Raw genomic sequence first — 19,596 nt, forward strand, 5'->3', positions numbered from 1 at the left:
GGGGAGCAGGGGACTGCTGTTGTCCATAAGACAAGTCTGGCAGCTGTGGTCACTCGCTTAGGGCAGATCTACTGGCTTGCAGTCAAACTGATTATAAATTGCTGGTTCCTCCAAGTGTAAGTGATTTAACAAGAGCAAGGGATCCACTGGTGGTAGTGCTACTCTGATCAAGGACACTTTCACATCCTGGGAGACCATGAGGCCCTACAGTAGGGTGGGGGAACACTCTGCCGTGACACACTGCCATTTTCTCAGGCACTCAGGAAATTCCTCGCATAGGGGATAAGGGCAGGCTGGGCTTCTTCTTCTTCTTTTTTTTTTTTTTTTTTTTTTTTTTTTCCAGGGATGTGGAAATTGGAGATAAGCACAATAAGCCTTTTCATGTGCTTGTCCCCACAGACCATGCACTTCAGCTGGGGAATCCAGTGGTCTCTGCTCCCACGCTCAGCCAGCCCCTGGCAGGGTGCTAGGAGTCATGTGCAGAGCCCTTCAAGCAGGTCTTGAATACTTGCTAATTAGCAGGAGGAAGAACCCATCTCCTCATGCTCATCACTCTACATGTGTACCCATTACCATTTAACGGCCATTTCTAGTAGTAACAGTCAACAGCTGCAGAGATGTTACTACTAAAAGTAGGATATTTCTCTCCATATTTCCCATCTCCTGTTTCTGTCTCTGCAGAATGGAACTGGGGGTCTGGCATGGCAGTAACACTCCCCCAATGTGGTTTTCATTGTAGTCCCTTCAGTTCCCAAAAATCTCTCTGTGGTGGTTGGAAAGAACAAGACAATGCTCATCTCTTGGGACAGTGTTTCTGGCCAGCAAGATGACTGCCAACTGTGGCTGCGAGATCCCAAGAACAGCTCATTGCCCCAGCATCACACTGTCACCAAAGGTCAAGTACAGCACATCTTCCAGGGGCTTATCCCAGGAAGGAACTACTCCATCTCCTTGAGCTGTGTGGCTGGGCCCTACTGGAGCAGCACCAAACCCTTGGCAGTACCAATAGGTGGGTTTGATCTGCTGTGGGGCTGGTAAAAACATCTGGTTGCCTCAAGGCTGGACAAGCCCTTGGGGCTTGACAGCAGGGTGGGAAGTCTTCATGGTGGGAGATAAGGGAGACCAGCAAGGTGACGCTCTGGTAGCCATTAGCCCCCTGAGCTTTCCCCAGCACAGAGATTCGCTATTAGCCAATGGCCTGGCAACCAGTGAAGCAACGCGGATTCTGTAGAGGAAATCTGCAATGGTCTAATTCTCTTACAAAATACCTCCTTCCCATGCCCTGGCCCATTCACTTTGTCTTTTGGCCCTGAGCACAGATGGCTCTTGAGCTGCAGATGTCCAGCTCTGCCCTCTCCTATTGACCTAGGGACCAGCAGTACAGGGCCATAATGGCTCTGGGGTGATACATGGGTTGGTACTGGGATTTCTCTGATCCAATAAGTTCAGAGTCTGTTATATCCAGGGTTCTCTCTTTTGCAGAACCAAACCCAGTGGAGGATGTGCAATGCCTGCCGGAGTCCAGGAGTCTCTACTTGAACTGGACCAGCTCTTCTGGAGATGTGGAGGCCTACGAGGTGATGACAGAGAGACTTTCTGATGGACCTCCCACCTCCAAGTACTTTATGAGTGTCTCTAGAAGTGAGGCCAGCGTGGAAGGACTGGGGCCAAACTCTTTATATCGAATCACTGTGAGTACAGTGGGCAAGAACAGGATGAGGAGCCAGGCCTTATCTCTGCTATGCAACACAGCAGTGGAGGGTGAGTTCTCTCATTTCCTACAGCCTATCCACAAACCCCAGGAGAAGACATCCAGTGTTGCTAATAAGACTTAGGAACTTTTTCAGATATCTGTGAGCCAAATGTGGTCCTGCACTGGACTACAGTGGGGAACGGCTCTGAGGTGGTAGTGCTGGAGGCACTCACAAACTGAGTAGTGCATGATAGGTCTGTTGGAGCAAGAACACACTAATAGCCTGTGTTTGTTGGGTTCCTTTTCCAGCTCTGCCTCCACCCCTGCGAGCAGATGTCTTCCAAGTGGAAGCCAGCTCCACAGTTATCATTTCATCCGACCTGTTCAGTGAGGAGAATGGCCAGATTGAGTATTATGGTGTCATCGTTACCACTAATGACTCGTGTAAGTGCCCCTGCACATCCTAATCTCCAGTGACTCCCTGGAGGGCAGTAGTTCCCCTGGACATCACTCTGGGGCTACCACTGCCACTTTGTACCTTCCCATCCAGTGCTGTGGCCCACCCAGGAAATCATGTCTAGCACATGGTATGACCACTATTATGGAACAGAGGACTCCTACTTGGCTGTACTAATCCCCAATCCCTTCCATTCGAGCCCCAGGAGCTCCCCTAAAACCTGGCCAGTGCCAGTGGGAATAGAGGAGTGTGGCCAGTCCAGGACAACATGCAACGGGAAGCTGAAAGCTGACAAACAGTACAGGTAAGAGTTACTATCCTTCCTGGGGGGAAGGGGATGGAGGATTAAAGGGACTGCATATGTCCCCTGGCAAGGTGCCACCAGCTCCCTTGCCCCAGCCTCACTCTCATACTCAGCAGGCACCCGACAGTGGAGCTCCAGAGTTGCTCTGCAAAGCAGTGTTTGAGGAATGCAAGGGCTGACAAATCAAAGAATATTAGTGTCAGTAGGTAAGGAAAGGGACAGCAGAAACAAAAGCTGAGGCTGACAAGATTTGTGTAAGTGCTGCCTCAGCAGCTGATCAAATGTCCATCTCCAGGATAAGAACAAAACAGCCACATTGGCCTAGACCAAGATATTTTTGACGCCAGCAGCCTCAAAGAGAGTTTAACAACAGTACAAATATACTAAGATACCCTTTCATCCACCAGATACTTTTTCAGCCACCAGCTGGTCTGAGAGTGTTTACCAGCCCTTGCTGCTTTCCAGCAGAGAGCTGACATTTTCTCTGCAAGACTACTTCCTGCACAGAGGATGCAGATAGCTAATTCAGAGCCTATCACTGTGTCAGTAGCCTGCTTAGTGTGACTGAATAACATGTATTTAACTGTATAGTCACTCAAGAGTAGGAGATCCTTTTGTAGATTTTTATAGCTTGCTTTCATTTTGACAGCCATAAATAATGTGTATCTTCAGTAAATTGTGTTGTCTTTCTAGTTAGATCATTAGGAGTGTGATAAAAAGCACAGACCCCTCCAATGGCCCCTCTCCATTATAAAAGTTAACTCTTGTTTCCTATCTTTCAGCATCTTATTTATCCACAAGCTCTTATCTCTTATGCCATGGTATCTGCAGGCTCAGTTTCCAAAGACATCCTGATTTCTAGCACACCAGGTCTGGGGTGCTGCCAGAGGGAGTTCACACTCGATTCCACAAACTCTTTACTCCTAGAATCCAAAGCTGATTTTGAAAGTCCTAGCTTGCATTTAGGGCACATGAGGATCTACTCCTCCGGGTTAGCTGTTCAAAGGACAAGGAAGCCAGGTCTGTGGGGAGCTGTGATGCTTGCTGTGTGCATTGCTTGGAGTAGTAGGATCTAGGACTGAAGAAGAGAATACCCCACGGCCCACACACAATTCTGTGTGCCTGAGAATGGTTGTGAGTCTCAGCTCAGCATTTCCTGCAGAGGTGCCCTCTTTGGGCAGCTCAGCTCTCTCAGTAACTAGTGGATTGACATTAACCATGACAGTGACTCAGCCAAAACTTGATTTTCCCTAAATACTATTATCTTTCCCTGATCCTGTCCTGTAAGAGAGCAGCAACTTACTACCTGTCTCTTCAAAGAACCCTTCAGAGAAGAGCTGTTTTCTTTTTGTGCTTTCTGACATTTTTTCATGTTCTCCTAAGTGCAGCAAACTTGTCCAAGAGGCAAAAGTGGGAGGAAGGACCATTTCTACACATTACCTAAATTCCCATGAGAAGAAAAGCATCTTCTAATACAGCATTTCAAAACAGACGCAGCTGACATGTCCCTTTGGGTCTTCTGGCTGCTGACTGCATGGGTGTTGTGATAAGCTCAGCTTTCCCCTGGTTACAGGGCTCTGCTTTTCCATAGGTTCAGCATCGCAGCCTTCACCAGATATGACCCAGTAGCCCCTGCAGTGTCATTCACCACATTCTCAGGTAAGATGGAATTTATATCTCACAGCCATTTTGTCATCTTCCCTACTTGGTTGTGGAGGTAGAGATAATTGATAACAAGCTAATGGAAGGACAGAGGGGAGTTCAGGGGCTGCAGTAAATGTTGTAAATGCAGTAAATTTAGCCATTTACTGCCTCTGACTTCTGCCCCTTCTTTCTCTTTTTGACTTCAGCTGCTGGAGCCAGTGCAGATGCAACTCCATTCCCCATGCCAGTCATAGCTGGAATTGTCGTGGGATTTCTCTTGACACTCACAGCTATTTTTGCTTTAGTCTATCGGAAAAAGCTCAGAACAAAGAGGTGAATATAAGCCATCTTTTACTGAGTGGGTGCAGAGTGAGAATCTGATGCCAAATCTCACCTTCAGTGCCAGGCCAGGAGAAAGAGCAGTGAGCGGGTATAAAATGAACTTTGAACAAACTAGGACACCCTCTAGTTGGAGCTGTGCCTGAGAGTCACAGATAGGCACAGAACCATATCAGGCACCTATGATTAATTCACAGAGCCTTACAAATTTGCAAGGAAAAGTACATAATGTGAGTCGTGTATTCACAGGTGCTCTGTGAGCCAGCAGTTTGCAATATGCTTGTAGCATCAGTCCCTGAAATGTAAGGAAGAGTAACATCTGCACTTTGCTTTTAGAACCAAGAAGAGCAGCCTGCCCCAGGAAATGGTGACTTACAGCCTAAGGTAAGTGCTCCTGGCAGGGCTCTTTTCTTCTCCCTCCCCATTGCTTTGGGGAGCTCTCATGCTTTGAATCAGGAAAAATCAAGCTATTGTTCTCTCTTTTCAGTTGCTTTTAAATCCCAGGGTCTCCCATGCACAGTATTTATTGCCTAGCTCCATTCTAAGTCAATGGAAGTGGAAATGCATTGTCCACATCTCCTGTGTAAAGATTTCTGTAGTAGGGGAACATGTTCATCATTCTGAAATCCCTCCCAGTACTTAGATAAACAATGATCTGCAGAACCAACTTCTCTGGGCAATGACAAAGGATATAAACCATCCCTGTGTGTGTACATCTAGGTACTGCAGGTCTCAAGGTTGGACCATGTCATTGGCCACGTGTCCTGGCCTGCCGTACCTCTCAATAGCTAAGGCACATTCTTCTCTGGATTTCATTTCATGCAGAAATGTCCATCAGCCAATCCCCATACAGAACTTCAAGCAATACTATGAGATGAAGACAGCAAGTGGTAATCATTCTTTCTTCCAGGAGTTTGAGGTAAGAGAACACTCCTACTAGGGATGAGATTTAATTTCCCCTCTAGAACACTAGTTCAAATCCAGCCTGGCTCAAATGATGTTGTTAGGCCTCAGCCGTTGTGTGGCCTGTACATATTCCACATCTCCAGGGCCTGTAACCCACCTCTTCAGCAACCCAGCCACACTGCTAGACAGTCTAAGAGGCCAAAGACTAGATGGAACAAGTAGTCCATTGTTGAAGACCTGATTTGTCCAAGTTCTAGTAGTAGCACATGTTATGTGTGATAGGATGTGAACTAGCACTGTTGACAGCTGATGATGGACAAATCTCCCTGAGCAGGGCTCACCCTGCTGGTGAGGCCTGGACTGGAGGCAAAGATGCTGAGTGATGTTGCAGAGAGATCCATCTTGGCACTATCGGAAAAGAGTCTGCACCCAAAATGAAGGTATAGAGGCACTGTCAGAACTGTTGGACCAGGCTGTGAAGTTTACCTCAGACTAGCTTCACTGGCTCCCATAGCAATTTCACTGCAAACATCTGTAGGGTCTGATTTGCTCTACAGCCAGCCCCTTTAAAAGCCCCACCAATGACTGAAGCAGAAGCACCACAAGCTTTCATTTTTCATTTTTCTCAGCACAAAATGCTTGAGTCTCTCACAGATTTCAGACTTCTGGGAGTTTTTCTGTTTTTTCTCAATAATTCTTGTTGTTGTTCTGATGCTATTGGAAAAGGCACAGAGAAAAGCCACTAGTGGCTCAGAGTACATAGACTATGCTGGGGAAGGAGTAGAGCAGTTCCTTGTGCATGGGTAAGCCCTTTCCTGATGTCTTGAAATACTAGACAGAGCCATCACAATGGGCATGGAGCTAGCTCAACCAGGAACAATCTGTAGAGACACCTATCGTGCTCAGTTTCTCCATTGCCCTGCAGGAGCTGAAGGAAGTTGGAAAGGAGCAACCAAAGGTGGAGGCTGAGCTGTCTACCAATATCTCCAAGAACAGATATCCACATGTGCTGCCCTGTAAGTGCTGTCTCCTCCTTCCTTCTCCCGAGGGGCCCAGTGATGGGAGTTTGTGCTGTAACGGACAGGGAAGGATTTACCTTGCAGCACTGCAGAGTTTTCAGTACCTGGATCCTCTCCTGTTTCTCTCCTGGAAGGAGTCTTGTATGGCTCTACAGTTTCCCTTTTCCTGTTGAAGACTCAAGATTTAAGGGCTGAGCTGCCACCCTGCTCAGCTCCTCCATGTGGCTGTTGGGCAGCTGCTGGATGAGCCCTGCTCAGGGAGTATCCTGGCTATAGAGGAAGTAGAGACCATGAATATCCCATGGTGCCAGATGACAGACCAAGGAGGAGGAGCTGCTTTCAGCCACCCTCAGACTTCCCTGATGGGCCTCATAATAATAGCTCCTCTTTCTTATCCCCCTGCTAATCCAGGCAGGCTGGGAACACCTCCCTAGTGAGCAGTGTCTTGCCGGAGCACAGAGCATCATGGCTGTCTACATCCATGGAGCTAGAGGAGATGCTAGGGCTTGTGCAATGTGTTATTCCTGTGAAGGAATTGGCCATGTTTTGGTGAAGGGCTGCCTTGGGGAGTCACGTTTGTTTGGTCTCTTTCAGACGATCACTCGCGAGTCAAGCTGAGCCAACTGGGGGAGGATCCGCATTCAGACTATATCAATGCCAATTTCATGCCTGTGAGTGCTCGCTTGCTTTCCCTGGGCACAGAGACAGCACACGGCCACAGAGTACCAGCAGAGAAACTCTGCCTGGATTCAAGACATGAGGGCTGGTGGGCAACAGCTACCACTGAAATAGCAGCTGACACAGGCTGTGGCAAAGTCTTGGGAGTCAGGCAGAGATGAAGAGTTGCCTGCTAGCTGGGGTTGATGGAGACGAAGAGAGATGGTGGATGATTGCTGTGAATGCATAAGTGTGAGTGTGGGGAGACTGGCAAGGCTTTCTGCTTTCTCCTTGAGGACTATCTTCTTTCCAATCTCTCCCAGCTTACCGCTCCATCTATCTGTCTACTCTTTCTCCTTCTGGTCTGTACAGCTGCATTTGAACAACCCTGGACCTGTGCCCATGTCCTCCATCGGGGGGTGTTTCCCAGGTAACAGCTGGGGCACACAGCATGCATGGTTTTGTGGATTTGTAGTGCATGTGTGTGTTGAAGGGACAAAGGCAAAGAAGCTGGCGTGAGACCTTGCATGCTCTCCTTATCTCAAATAGTTGTTGGGAAGCACAAGAAAGACCCTGGTCTGTCTTTCTCTGATTGAAGCTGGATTAGGAACTCCTTCCAGATACATAATGAGCATGTGTTGAGGAGCCTCTGGGTAGCTGTGCCTACATGGGCAGCTAGGCTGAGGCAAATAGGTATCTCCTTGTCTACCACAAAGACAGACCAGTCACTGACTCTGTCCCAGGGCAGGACCCACCTGCCTTGGGAACTTGCCAACATTTTGTCTGGCTCTTGCTTAGGGCTATACATCCCAGCAGGAGTTCATTGCCACCCAGGGGCCCCTGAAGAAAACGATAGAGGACTTCTGGAGGCTAGTATGGGAGCAGAATGTCTGCAACATCATCATGTTGACAGTGTGCATGGAGAATGGGCGGGTAGGTATGCACTGCATGTTAACCACAGCCAAGCCATGGGTAATAAAACCTGAACAGGTCCATTTTTTTTGTGGGGTGGGGGGGCGTCTCTGGAATACAAGACAAAGGGAGGCGGAGAAGAGCTGTGCAAAGCTCCCAGTGGCAAATGGAATCATCCTTGCCTGTTCTCCACATTTCTGCCCCTGCTGTCCTGGCTTCCCCTGCAAAGTGGTCTCCAGTTGCTCCCAGAGAGCCATAAGGTGACCCCTGTGGGTTAGCTAGGTCTGTTCTTCTCTGTACTGGCCTTCCTGTGACCATGACCTGCTTGTGCTCTAGGTCCTCTGTGATCATTACTGGCCATCAGAATCTGCCCCAGTATCCTATGGGCAGGTCCAGGTCCACCTGCTGAAGCAGAGCAGCTCTGAAGAATGGACCATGCGTGAGTTCAAATTGTGGCATGTGAGTAAGAGCCCGAGAAGACAGACTCAGCACCCCATCAAAGCCTGTGGATTTGCTAAGGAGAGAACCTGTCACTGGATACAGTGGTATTTCTTCTCCTTGTTGGTAGATATCTGGAATATTCTCCTTTCTCTGGCAGTATCAGAGTTCAAGGCCTAGTCCCTGGCGAAATAGTCTGTCTCACCTTATAGTTTGGTTACACAGAGGTATTCAATGTGTACCATTCCTTCCTTCCTTCCCACTGGCCTGCCATCCTTGCAATGGAACATGACCTGGACCTTCAAGGAACTTTGCTGAACAGCTTTCAAGAGGCCACATTCTCAGAGTAGGCAAAGGAGGTCTCTTCCTTGCCACCTCCACACAACTCATCATGGCAGGGAGCTATGGAGAAAGGCCAGGTCAGTAGGAGCCATGTAACATTACAGTGGACTAGCATCTCTCCTAGCCAGATAACAGCCACATGCATAGAGCTCTGGCACTAACTCTGTGCAAAGAGACCAGAGCCAGCCAAGGGACGATGAGCTTTTCTCATATTTTCAGCTCCAGGATGGATGAGGAAAGGCAATGAGTCATCATGGCCTCTCTGCAGCTCCAGTACAGACATATCCAAATGCTGTTAGACAGACATCCATTTAACAGGGTATCCCAGGATCCAGCACTCCCAGAGCTGCAGACTGCATGCATGGCTGTCCCACCAATGATCAATGTCCCCTCTAACAGGAAGGTCTCCAGGCAGAGCGACATGTGTCCCACCTGCACTACACAGCATGGCCTGACCATGGAATCCCTGAGTCTACAACTTCTATTATGGCCTTCAGGGAGCTAGTCCGAGAACATATCAAGGGTGCCAAAGATGCTGGGCCAACTCTTGTGCACTGCAGGTGAGGCATTGCTCTGTGGGGAGAGGGCTGGTGCAGAAGGCAGGAGGGGAAGATGGGGAGAGCATGTGAGCTAAGATCCCCACTCTTGCATGAGCCCATGACCCCCTCCCTCTCCGAACCTGTGGAGGCTAGGGATCATGAGGAGGGAGAGCAGCATCTGGGGAACACAGCTGATCTGAAAAGAGTCTTCCTGCTTGGTTGATGGGGATTACAGGGAGCTTGTAGCCTGCCTTCCATTCCAGGGGACTGGGAAATCTGAGGATGGTCAGTACCCTCTCAACACAGTTTGAATGGTTCCTTAGCCCCAGAGTCACACTGGGGCAAGATCCCCAGGGTATAGTATCTGAAAGCTATTGCTAGGAGCTGAAGGGGAACCCATCAGTTACAGAGTTCAGCAAAGTTTATTCCTTGCTATCTGTACTGTCTCAGTGCCGGAGTGGGCCGCACTGGCACCTTCATTGCCCTGGACTGTCTGCTGCAGCAGATGAAGCAGGAGAAGATAGTGGACACTTTTGGTGTTGTTTACACCTTGCGGATGAACCGTTACCAGATGATTCAAACCCTGGTAAGCCATCTACTTTCTCTTCCTCAAGGCCTATCACTTCTTGGCATAAAAGCCAGCAGTGCTTGCAGGCATCAGCCAGCTCTAGAACCCCCCAGGCTGGTACCTGTCATCTTGCTGTGTCATCTGGCTGCTCAGAGCAGTGCTATCCCCCTTGATCAGCCAACTGGGGTGGAAATTGCTCTTCTTTCATGGGCTCTCCAACAGCCTCATGCCCTGCCAGACTCGCACTAACATGCAGAATCTCTGAGCCCTCCCAGCAGGCTCAGAAAAGCAATCTATGACCAGAAACAATCAGGAGCACCTAGCAACAAGATCAGGCCCTTTGCAGATGATTCTCGACCCATACCACATCATTAGCCTATGATGCTCCAAAACCCACAATCCAAAACAACTGATCATTAGCAGTGCTCAGGGTGGTGCTACCCTTCATGACAGATAAAAGATCCAGGGAAGGGACCCAGTGCTGCTGAGATTGAATTGGCCAGGGGTTTTGGAGCATGAACGTAGGACATATTCTGCCCACTATGTAGTGCTGTCCCCACCCATTCATGCCGTCTGTGTTGTGCAGGACTACTTTATACTATTATCTTCCTTTGTCTTCCAGTCCCAGTATATTTTCCTGCACAGCTGTATCCTGGAGAAGATATTGGAGGAGCCACTCCTGGGTCTATCTGAAACAGAGATGTAAGGGCCTTCAGCATGTTGCCTGCTACTTACCCACCCTGATCCACAGCCCATTCAGGCAGAAAGTTCAGATTCTGATGTCAACTTGCATCTTGGTTCTAGGACAGAAGGATTAGGCAACTCAAACAATCATCCCACCCTGTGTTTTGGCACAGTCCTGAAACTGGTTGTTCCCTGAAGTATGTGGAACCCAATCCAGAACCAGGAGGAAGTCACCGGGCACACAGAGAGGGCACAGGGGATTGCATCCTCCTTTCCTCCAGTAACAGAAGCGTATCAGTATGCTGGGCTGTGTCAGTGCCACAGCTATACTCTGCAAAGCTGTCTTCGGAAGGCATTTATATAAGTCTCTGAATCCTCAACCCACAGGAATGCACTAGCATTGAGTTCATACTGAAAAGGCTCATGGCAGCTGGGTAGCCTTGGGATGTCTCTCCTAACTGAGGCCATAAGGAGGGAGCTAGGTCAGACTGTGCCTGGTTTTGCCTTCCTTCCTTGTAGTCTCTGAGGCTACATCTGGAGGTCACACATCTGCACAGTCAAACTCTCTCCTCCCTCAAACAGGCTGGATATGTCTATGCTGCCCCTTGTGATTGGGATCTGGGTTCTGCTACACCTGAGACCTGGCCTTGCCTAAGGGAGAGCAGATAGGCATGAGCCAGAGACAGGCTGGTGTGCTTAAGGATCCAGGCTTATGAGGGGTAGTGATCTGTCCACAGCCCTGTGGACAACTACTGTGTACACAGAGGAACATAGTGTGGATGCTCTTGGGTTTGCTCAACCTCATCCTTACCCAAGTTTTTTTTCCCCAGGTCCTGCCCCATCCCGCTCAAAAGCTTTGCACAGCACTATGCCCAGAAAGCAGCCAAGTTCAATGGGGGATTCCTGAAGGAATATGAGGTGAGACGTGAGACTTGTCCTCGCAGGGCTGCATGGAGTGTCTCCACAGCCAGACAGACTGAGGCGGAAGTAGGGAGTGTTAGCCCCTGGCCTGGCTGGGTTACATCCAAGAAGTACCTTCCTGAGTAAATCCCATGCCTTGGTTTCCACCAGCCTGGCTATTCTGGCCATATCCCCTTCCCTCCCCGGCATTGCCTCTCTGGCTCCCTAACACATCCTGCACAGAGCAGGCACTCCCAGACCCCATGTAGGATAGGGACCTACATGAATGCCATTACCCTACAGTATGGTAGCAGAGAAATGCAGATGTCTCCTGGCAGTGCAGACCAGATTGACAGGCCACCTAACAGAGGCTTGTCTAGGTGGTTATGTAGCCAATGTATCCAACCCACTGCTGAGGACAAGTGTCCTCAGGAGCCCACAGATCCTCCTGCTCCTCCTGACCCATCTCTGCTCACTGCTTTCTCCACCCTCTTTCACTGTGGCAGACCCTCCTAGAGGCTGTTAAGGAAGAAGCCAGCTCTGCAACACCATCTTCAGGCAGCCAGCAAGCACAGCCCTCTTCCAGCATCCTCCCATGTAAGTGCTGCTAACACCTCCTTTACCTATGTGGAGCCAGACTGGACCAGGACTAGAGCTCTGCAGTACAAAAGAGTACAGTGACACATTGGTGCAAGTCCACCAGAAGGTTACCAAGGTGGTCAGGGGCTGGAACACATAATATATGAAGAGATATTTAGAGAGGTGGATTTGTTTAGTCTGCAGAAAAGAAGGCAAAAGGTAGCTGCTGTCTGCAGCTACCTGGTAGGAGCGTGTAGAGAAGATGGAGACAGACGCTTCTCAGAGGTGAACCCTAGAAGGGCAAGAGGCAACAGGGACAATTTGGAACACATGGAAAATCCCAACTTTATATAAGGAAAAAAATTCCCATGAGGGTGGTCAGCACTGGTCTAGGAACCCAGAGAAGCTATGGAATCTTCATCCTTCAGGATATACAGTACTCAGATGGACAAGACACTGAGTTCAACCTGCTCTACCTGGACTTGCTTTGAGCAGGAGATGGGCAGGAGACCTATGGACCTTTCCAACAATAGGAAAGAGTTCGCCTCTAGCATCTCCAGGAGAAGCTCTGAGGCTATCCCTAGGGGATGAGTGTTCATAAGGTGAACAGGACCACAGAAAAGGGTTAATTCTTTTCAGAGAAATGGAGAGATGGAAAGTTCGTTGATGGATATGTGCAGCTTTGGTAGGGTCTGCACTCAGTTTGCAAGAGCAGTATGAGCACAAAACTGCCCCGTCTCTCTTTGTATTCCACATATTTTCAGATGATCGTGCCAGAGTCAAGTTTTCCCTGCTGGAACAAGGCACTTCTTCAGGTCTCCTTCAGGTGTGGCGTATCCCAGTGAGTTGTCCCTCCACCCACAAAGCTGCCATACTCTCTATGCCGGGGCCTTGTTGCTTCCTTTTTCCACAGATGACAAGTGGTGCCCCTCTCTTCTTCACCCAACCTTTACTTTCTGCTGCCTGGTTCCACCAGGCACTGTTCCACCAGCTCCACTGGTCACTGCTGCTGCATCACTGAACTCTTGTGGAATGTGTGTCTTGTCTACAAGAGCACCATCTCTGGGGACTGAGGATAAGTCTTTTTCCTCTCCCCAGGTTAGCTGTACTCACTTCTCTTCCTCAGTGCTTTCGCCTCTCTCTTTACCTCCTGATGTATTGAACTTCCTATCTCTTCCTGACCTCCTCTCTCCTTCAGTCACTTGGCATGCCTGAATTCCCCTGTCTCTCTTTCCAGCTGGAGAGTGACTTTCTCATTTTCCACCCAGGGCTGCAGTTCTAGCAGGGATTATTTGGCTGTCCAGGGACCTGACAAGGTGACCATGGAGGAGTTCTGGACCTTGGTGTGGGAACAGGATGTCCACACAATCCTAACACTTCTCCCTTGGCACGAGAAGGGGGAGGTAAGGTGTTGTGCCCACCTCCACCTTGGTAAAGTGGAAATCTGTTTACTGTACTGGAATCTGGTGTAGCTCAAAAACTTAAACTCCTTTTATTGTGCCCTGAAGTTTGGATACAGAACTGGCTTGGCTAAAACCAAAATCCTTGTATGTCAAAATGCTCTTGGAGCATGTCACAGGAGACAGAGGGTTCTGTGCTGCCCAGCACTGGGTCCATGGGCTGGGTCGTTGGACTCAGCTGCCTCTCCCCTGTGAGTATTCTTCAAGCTGCATCTCAAGAGCACCCCAAGGACAGCAGCTGCTGCCTCTCTCCAGCTGTGGAGGAACAGAATGGAGGAGGTGGAGAGCTTCTACTGAGCAGAGTCCCACTGCCAAGCAGCTCTGTTTTAACAAAGAAGTTGGCTGCAATCTGCTGTTGTCTCCAAAACTCCCCTAGACTGCAGCTGGGGATGAACTCACATGCAGTGATGTGGGAGGTGGTCTCAGTCCAGCCCCATCACACACCCCTAAGATAGTGACTGATCTGAAATACGGCCATCATCAACATGAAGCCCAACTTGCTGTTGTGCACAGGTCCCAAGTGAGGCATGCTGGCCCCTGGAAGGAGACTCTCTCTGCACAGAGATGCTTACAATCCAGTGTGGTGCAGAGAAACCTGTCTCAGGATGGAGGTGTATCCAGCTCAAAATGAAACATGTATGTGTTTGTGGAATGTTCTTCACTACTGTCAAACAAGTCTGGAGGGATAAGGGCTCAAGGATCCATTGAGACTAGGCTGAGCTGGTAGAGCAAAATGTCAGTAGCCCATGAATGCAGGAGGGAATCTAGGATTGCAATATCTAGAAGAATATCTGTGAAGCAGACATAGGAGAGGCACAAGAGAAGCCTTGGAGGTTTCTCCCACCACCTGGCCAATAGGACTTTCTGACTCCTTTGCGAAGACTCATCCAGTTCTCAGTCTCTCTCTTTCTCTCAAGGGGCAAGGTAGGATGCCAAGAGGGAAGCATGGCAGGTGCCCAGATGCACCAACCCCACTGGGTAGGTGGTGGGCAATGCCCCAGCAGAGACTGTTTGGATAGTGTTATAGAACGTAGCACTTCAGCTCACAGAAAGCACCTGGCAGGCCAAGGGTTGGAGAGCTTGAACCCTTCCAAATCCAAACCCACCCTTCCTTCCCCAAAAGCCATGCCAACTCTTTATGTCTTACCAGGAGAAGAAAGCAAAGGAGAAGCAGGTGCAAAGATTCCTGTACACACTCTGGAACAGCAAGAAGCATCCAGATGTCCAAAGCCTGGTGGAGTTCCTCACTGCTGTCAAACGGTGCATACCCCATCGGAAGAGAGCCAGTCCTCTCATCCTGCACTGCAGGTATAGTGGAACAGATTTCTGCTTCTCTCATAGGGAGTCCCCAAGAGCCAGTACCCACCAGGCTGCACAGCACCCTAGCATGACCACCAGCAAACTAGTGCCCTTCACCAGAGACCTCAAGGTTTTGGGACATGTTGAAAGTCTGTGGGAGACAGAGAAGTTCTGGAGGTTGGGTGAAGAAGTGCTCTGCCAGCCCTATTGGAAAAGGGAAGACAAATTGGGCTGGGTTAGGGTCAGGGGGGACAAGTATTCCTGACTGAGGTGCCTGGGTCATCGCTGGGCTAACTGCTGAGGTCCTGGGGGCAGCCAAAGAGGTTCAGTTCAGTCTGGCCTGGAATCAGTGCCTCTCCCCTGTCCTTTGCAGCAGTGATGTGAGCCAGATGGGAACACTGATTGCCCTGGATAGCCTGTTGCACCAACTGAAAGCTGAAAGAAGCGTGGATGTCTATGGGGTAACCCTCCAGCTGATGAGAAGCTGCTGTCTCATGACCCCAACGCTGGTAGGTGGGAAGGAGGGAGATTGACAGGCAGGGAAAGACCTGGTAAGCAGCAAATGAGAAGAATGGGACATTCCTATAGAGCTGCTTGGAGCCAAGCGGGCTGTGTGCTGTACATTCCCACTCTATGAGTGTTGCCCATCACCTAGGATCCATCCAGTCTATGCAGTGCCTTTTTCCGTGTTGAAGTTCTGCCAGCTGCTGAAGGCTAAGGGTACTGTCTCTTCACAGTGACCACCCCCCCCCCAAGAATAAGTTTCTATCTCTTCAGTTATGGACCTAAAATATATTAAATATCATGTGAGCTCATAATAAATGCAAGCCAGATGCTTTTCCCATCCTGCCCCAGAAAGCATGAACCATTAGTTTGGTCCTGTATGGCCAGCTCTGGCTATCTTTGGGCCCCTGGAGCAGCTATCAGCCCAGATACCCAGAACCTGCTGGGTATCTGTGCTTTTCCCTGCCACATGCTCTGCCACCTAGATCCAGCTCCCAGCTGTAGCCTGCAGCATCAGCTACAGCCAGCTGAGAGGAGGTCAGCAGGACACCATGACATGTTTACAGCTGCCCTGTGGCTGCATGAGCCACAAGACTCTGGCACTGTTTGATGGTACTGCAATCAGGCCCTGCCACGCTAGCCCAGGACAGTCATGATCCATGCCTCCCAATATGCTACCCCCAATGGGCACTGTTGGCACAGATGCCCTCTGGATAGCACTTTAATTTACTGCTACCACTGAACAAGGCAATGTGGCATCCCTGGAAAACCTCTCCACAAGGGATAACAAAACTGGGGCAAATCTCTCTGGGGTTTCCCAGCTGCAGAGCTGCCTGCAAACAGCTAATCACATTCTTAATTAATATGAACCATGCACATGGTGGTAGCTGGAGGATGGCAAGGCCTCTGCTGCCCTTGCTTTGGAGCTTCTCTGTATTTCAGCAGTGGTCTTGCTGAGCAGAGACACAAGTGGCTAGCAAGCGCAGCAAGCACCAATCAAAATTTGCTAGCCCACTGAGGACAGAAGGGCCAGCAGAAGCAGCTGTCTCCCCACCTTGCAGCAAAACGTGGTCCCTCTGATCTCTCATGTGCTTCTCTGGCCCAGAAGGGACACACAGGGCTGGCCTTGAGCCCCATGCCTCTGCCATGTGGCTGCCAGCCTCCTCTGTCACCATGGGGACTTGCTGGGATGATGCCTTTATCTCTGGCGGGAGCACTCTCCTATTGTGCTTGGGGCATCAGCTGATTTTTGGAGGTTTCAGCAGCCAAAGAAGGGGAAAATTAACCTTTGAGTGATTGTTCATGTATAATCTGGGGGTGTTTAGGCACCTCCAACTCCAGCATGCGACGTGTCTCTGGGGATGAGCTCTTACATCTCACCAGGGGTTGAGAGCGCCCAGTCTGAAGCCAATTCCAAAATGTCACTCCAGATTTCTCAGTCAGTCCTGACTCATTGAAAACATGCTCTGGTGACCTGGAATCACAGCCATTGTGTGATTCATGGCTTTCCCAGTAGTTCAGTGGGGCTAAAACCAGTGCCAGCAAGAAAGTAGGCCCCTCATGACTTGCAGCTTAGCCAGTGTATTAGTGAGTTTGGAAGCCCCTCTGTCTACTGCCTAATCCCCCCTTCCTGCATACAATGTGATTTCAACCCACAGCATTTGCAGGCTGGCCCTGCCCTGCCCTTCGGCTTTGTACACTGAGCACAACCTCATTTACCTTTCCTACAACTTCAAAGGGGCCTTTCCCAGATTCCTGCCATTGCTGTCATCAATTCTCACCCCAACTTTCACATGTCCAGCACTTTCCCTTTCCTTTGTGGTCAATTTATAACATTTATAATATCCCAGATCCTGATATTTGTCCAGAATCTCTGATATCAAATCTCAAATGGTCTTGGAATCTCTGGACACGTATTTGGTGCCACCAAATTTTAGCCACCTTGAAAGTATATAAATGATGTAATTAGACTTAAAACACACAGATCTTTTTGTCTGCCTGAGTCAGGTGTGCTGGGAGCACTACAAAGGGAAACTCTCTGCTCCATAGATCTTTACCTGGCAAGACTCAGGTCACTGCCAGACTGCTTTGTGCACACCAACAAGCACCTTGCTTGCTGTCCTGCTGTGTCACTGGAGTTGCTCTGCTGTCTTGTTTTGGATATAAACCACAGTGCATATCGAAAAATTGCCAGGATGGTTTGAGGAAGCCAAATTACTGTGTTCCTCTCATGCAGCAGTGGAATTTGTCTTTAGTTTTTTACAAATGGAGATGATGAAGCTGAAGGAAAAAAAACACAGTGTATCTAAAGCTCCAGGCCTGATGTTTCCTTTCCAGGCAACTCTGGTGACACAGGACAGAACTGGACCATTTGGGGCAATGAACCTTACTCTACTATCAGATACTGCTAGCTAATCTCCTTCATGAAGCAGCTGTAGGCACTTTTAAAGCAAACTACAGAGTTAGTGCTTCAATAAGGAGGCCTGAGTCCCCCCTTTCAGAATCCCTTTTCTCTTTTGTAGGACCAGTACATGTTCCTGTACACCTGCATCCGGGACATCATTGCTCAAAAAGAGCCCTAAACCCTCTCAGCATTTTCTGGCACCTTTGTGGGGGTCCTAAGCAGAGCCAGAAGCTGGAGAGAGAGCTCTGTGGGACTCTTGGCACAAATGAGATCTACACCAAGAGGGGACCCATCTGAATGCAGCCGCTAATGGGTCCTACATGAATCACAGCTGCTGGCAGAGACATCAGGTCTTCTGAGGAGGCTCAGGCAGTGCTGATTCTGACACACACACTGCTGCAGCCCAGCCCCTCAGATTCCTGGTGCCTGGAAGATTAACCTAACTGTGGTGCGTAGTCCTTGCTTTGGAGTCCTGCAGAGCTCTTGCCCCTCAGTACCAGAAGGATAAAACCCTCTGTCTGCAGGCCCTATATCCAGCAGGCTGCTAACATCTGATGAAGGCCCTTGGCTGCATAGGCTATGTATGCATTTCACAGCACCTATGGGCACAGCATGCGCTGAGATGTCAAATGTTGCTGTGGACAGAGCATCCTGGGAGTAGACCTGTCTTGGCTGATGGATCAATATTAGGTACAAACAATAAACAGCCCTAGGGAAGAGTGTGCTCTTAGAAGTGGGTTGGCTTTCCTGGGGTCCCAGAGAGGTCCAGGACTTCCCCTGCTGCAGCAAAGTACCCATTCCAAAAGGGCAGCTGCGTCCCTATCCAGGAGGGCCATGAGTAATAGACTAGGTGCCTTCGGCCAAACCAGGCATCGCAGCCTATAGGTGTACATGTAGGAGCCATGGCTCAAATTCTGAATGTATTAAGAAGAGAGGGAGCTGCTGATATAAGAAAGACTGGTGCTCATCCCCTCAGACAGAGGAGGGATGGACCATGCCTGGAACAAAACCCAGCATTTCCCCACCAGCAGTGTTGGACAAATTCTTTGGCTTTTGTTTACAAAGTGTGGCCCAGAAATTCCAGGTGCTGAGCACAGTTAGGTCTCAAAGATGTGTGTAGATGCAAGCTTTAGCCTACTGTCCAATAAACTCTTATTCAAAGTGCACAGTGTCTATTGAAACCTAAGAAATATTTATATCTCTATGCTGTTGTGGTTTTTGATGCATAAAACACCCAATGTTGTTGGTCTCAGAAGATTTCAAGAATGTCTGTGAAGCTCCATGACTTGGGAAGTAGGGCTAGATCGCAAATACAGTGAAGATGTGAAGTAGGAGCCAAGGTCTTCAAACAGGATGTAAGCAAGAGCCTCATGAGGGACAGAGAAGCAAGATTATCTGAGATGGGCTTGCTCCCCGGAGCATGGCAGCCAGTGTGTGGGGCTCATGTGGCCACCCCCGCCACACACCCTACAATGATGTTCATTGCCCCTTTGTCTGAGTGTCATCCCATAGCTTGGGAAACTTACAGAAGCAAGGCTACCCTTGTTCAGCCAAGCACAGCTAGGATGGTCTCCCAAGAACCCGGCTCAAACTAAATGCTCAGAAAGGGGCAACGGCCAAGTTTAAGGAGGGGCAGGAACTCCCTGTTCCCTCATTCCCATTCTTCTGCAATTAGAGCTACCCTGTGGCTTTTAGAGTCATTATGCCTGGGGTTCTGCTCAAAGTAATATTCCCTGTAGAGAGGGGCTGGCTCTGTGTCTACAACTTGTGGCACAGAAGAGGACAGAGGCCTCACAGTGGGATAGTATTCCCAAGGCCTTCTTGTGAGCTCTGCAGAACTGTTGTCTTTCATGGAGCAAGAGCAGAACAGCCTCCACACAAGACAACTTGCCAATCCCCCCAGTTCACCCTTAGCTCATGGCAGCTGGCTGATCAATGCAGAGGGGTG

The 19,596-nt window shown here is 49.4% G+C and overlaps 1 protein-coding gene across 11 annotated transcripts in view; it reads left to right on the plus strand.

The window, feature by feature from the left end:
- Positions 1–18,808, plus strand: part of LOC134150855 (receptor-type tyrosine-protein phosphatase V-like) — a 36,581-nt gene extending 17,773 nt beyond the window's left edge. For 3 of the 11 annotated variants that reach the window (XM_062594982.1, XM_062594987.1, XM_062594989.1), the window contains 23 exons: positions 740–1,009; positions 1,483–1,761; positions 2,003–2,137; positions 2,244–2,454; positions 4,046–4,113; positions 4,305–4,431; positions 4,774–4,821; positions 5,263–5,356; positions 6,269–6,359; positions 6,957–7,033; positions 7,818–7,952; positions 8,268–8,390; positions 9,111–9,271; positions 9,701–9,836; positions 10,441–10,520; positions 11,333–11,420; positions 11,909–11,999; positions 12,746–12,822; positions 13,250–13,384; positions 13,955–14,077; positions 14,592–14,749; positions 15,114–15,249; positions 17,767–18,808. In XM_062594982.1, coding sequence (XP_062450966.1) covers positions 740–1,009; positions 1,483–1,761; positions 2,003–2,137; positions 2,244–2,454; positions 4,046–4,113; positions 4,305–4,431; positions 4,774–4,821; positions 5,263–5,356; positions 6,269–6,359; positions 6,957–7,033; positions 7,818–7,952; positions 8,268–8,390; positions 9,111–9,271; positions 9,701–9,836; positions 10,441–10,520; positions 11,333–11,420; positions 11,909–11,999; positions 12,746–12,822; positions 13,250–13,384; positions 13,955–14,077; positions 14,592–14,749; positions 15,114–15,249; positions 17,767–17,826 — 2,903 coding nt within the window. In that variant the 3' untranslated portion in view covers positions 17,827–18,808. Of the gene's footprint in view, positions 1–739; positions 1,010–1,482; positions 1,762–2,002; positions 2,138–2,243; positions 2,455–4,045; positions 4,114–4,304; positions 4,432–4,773; positions 4,822–5,262; positions 5,357–6,268; positions 6,360–6,956; positions 7,034–7,342; positions 7,450–7,817; positions 7,953–8,267; positions 8,391–8,675; positions 8,779–9,110; positions 9,272–9,700; positions 9,837–10,440; positions 10,521–10,622; positions 10,700–11,332; positions 11,421–11,908; positions 12,000–12,745; positions 12,823–12,894; positions 13,054–13,249; positions 13,385–13,954; positions 14,078–14,591; positions 14,750–15,113; positions 15,250–17,766 lie in introns of those variants that run through there. The other 8 variants (XM_062594983.1, XM_062594984.1, XM_062594986.1 and 5 more) reach the window with 8 other exon arrangements.
- Positions 18,809–19,596: the final 788 nt, after the last annotated feature.

This window comes from Rhea pennata, chromosome 25 (assembly GCF_028389875.1).
Source record: "Rhea pennata isolate bPtePen1 chromosome 25, bPtePen1.pri, whole genome shotgun sequence".
Lineage (NCBI taxonomy): Eukaryota > Metazoa > Chordata > Aves > Rheiformes > Rheidae > Rhea > Rhea pennata.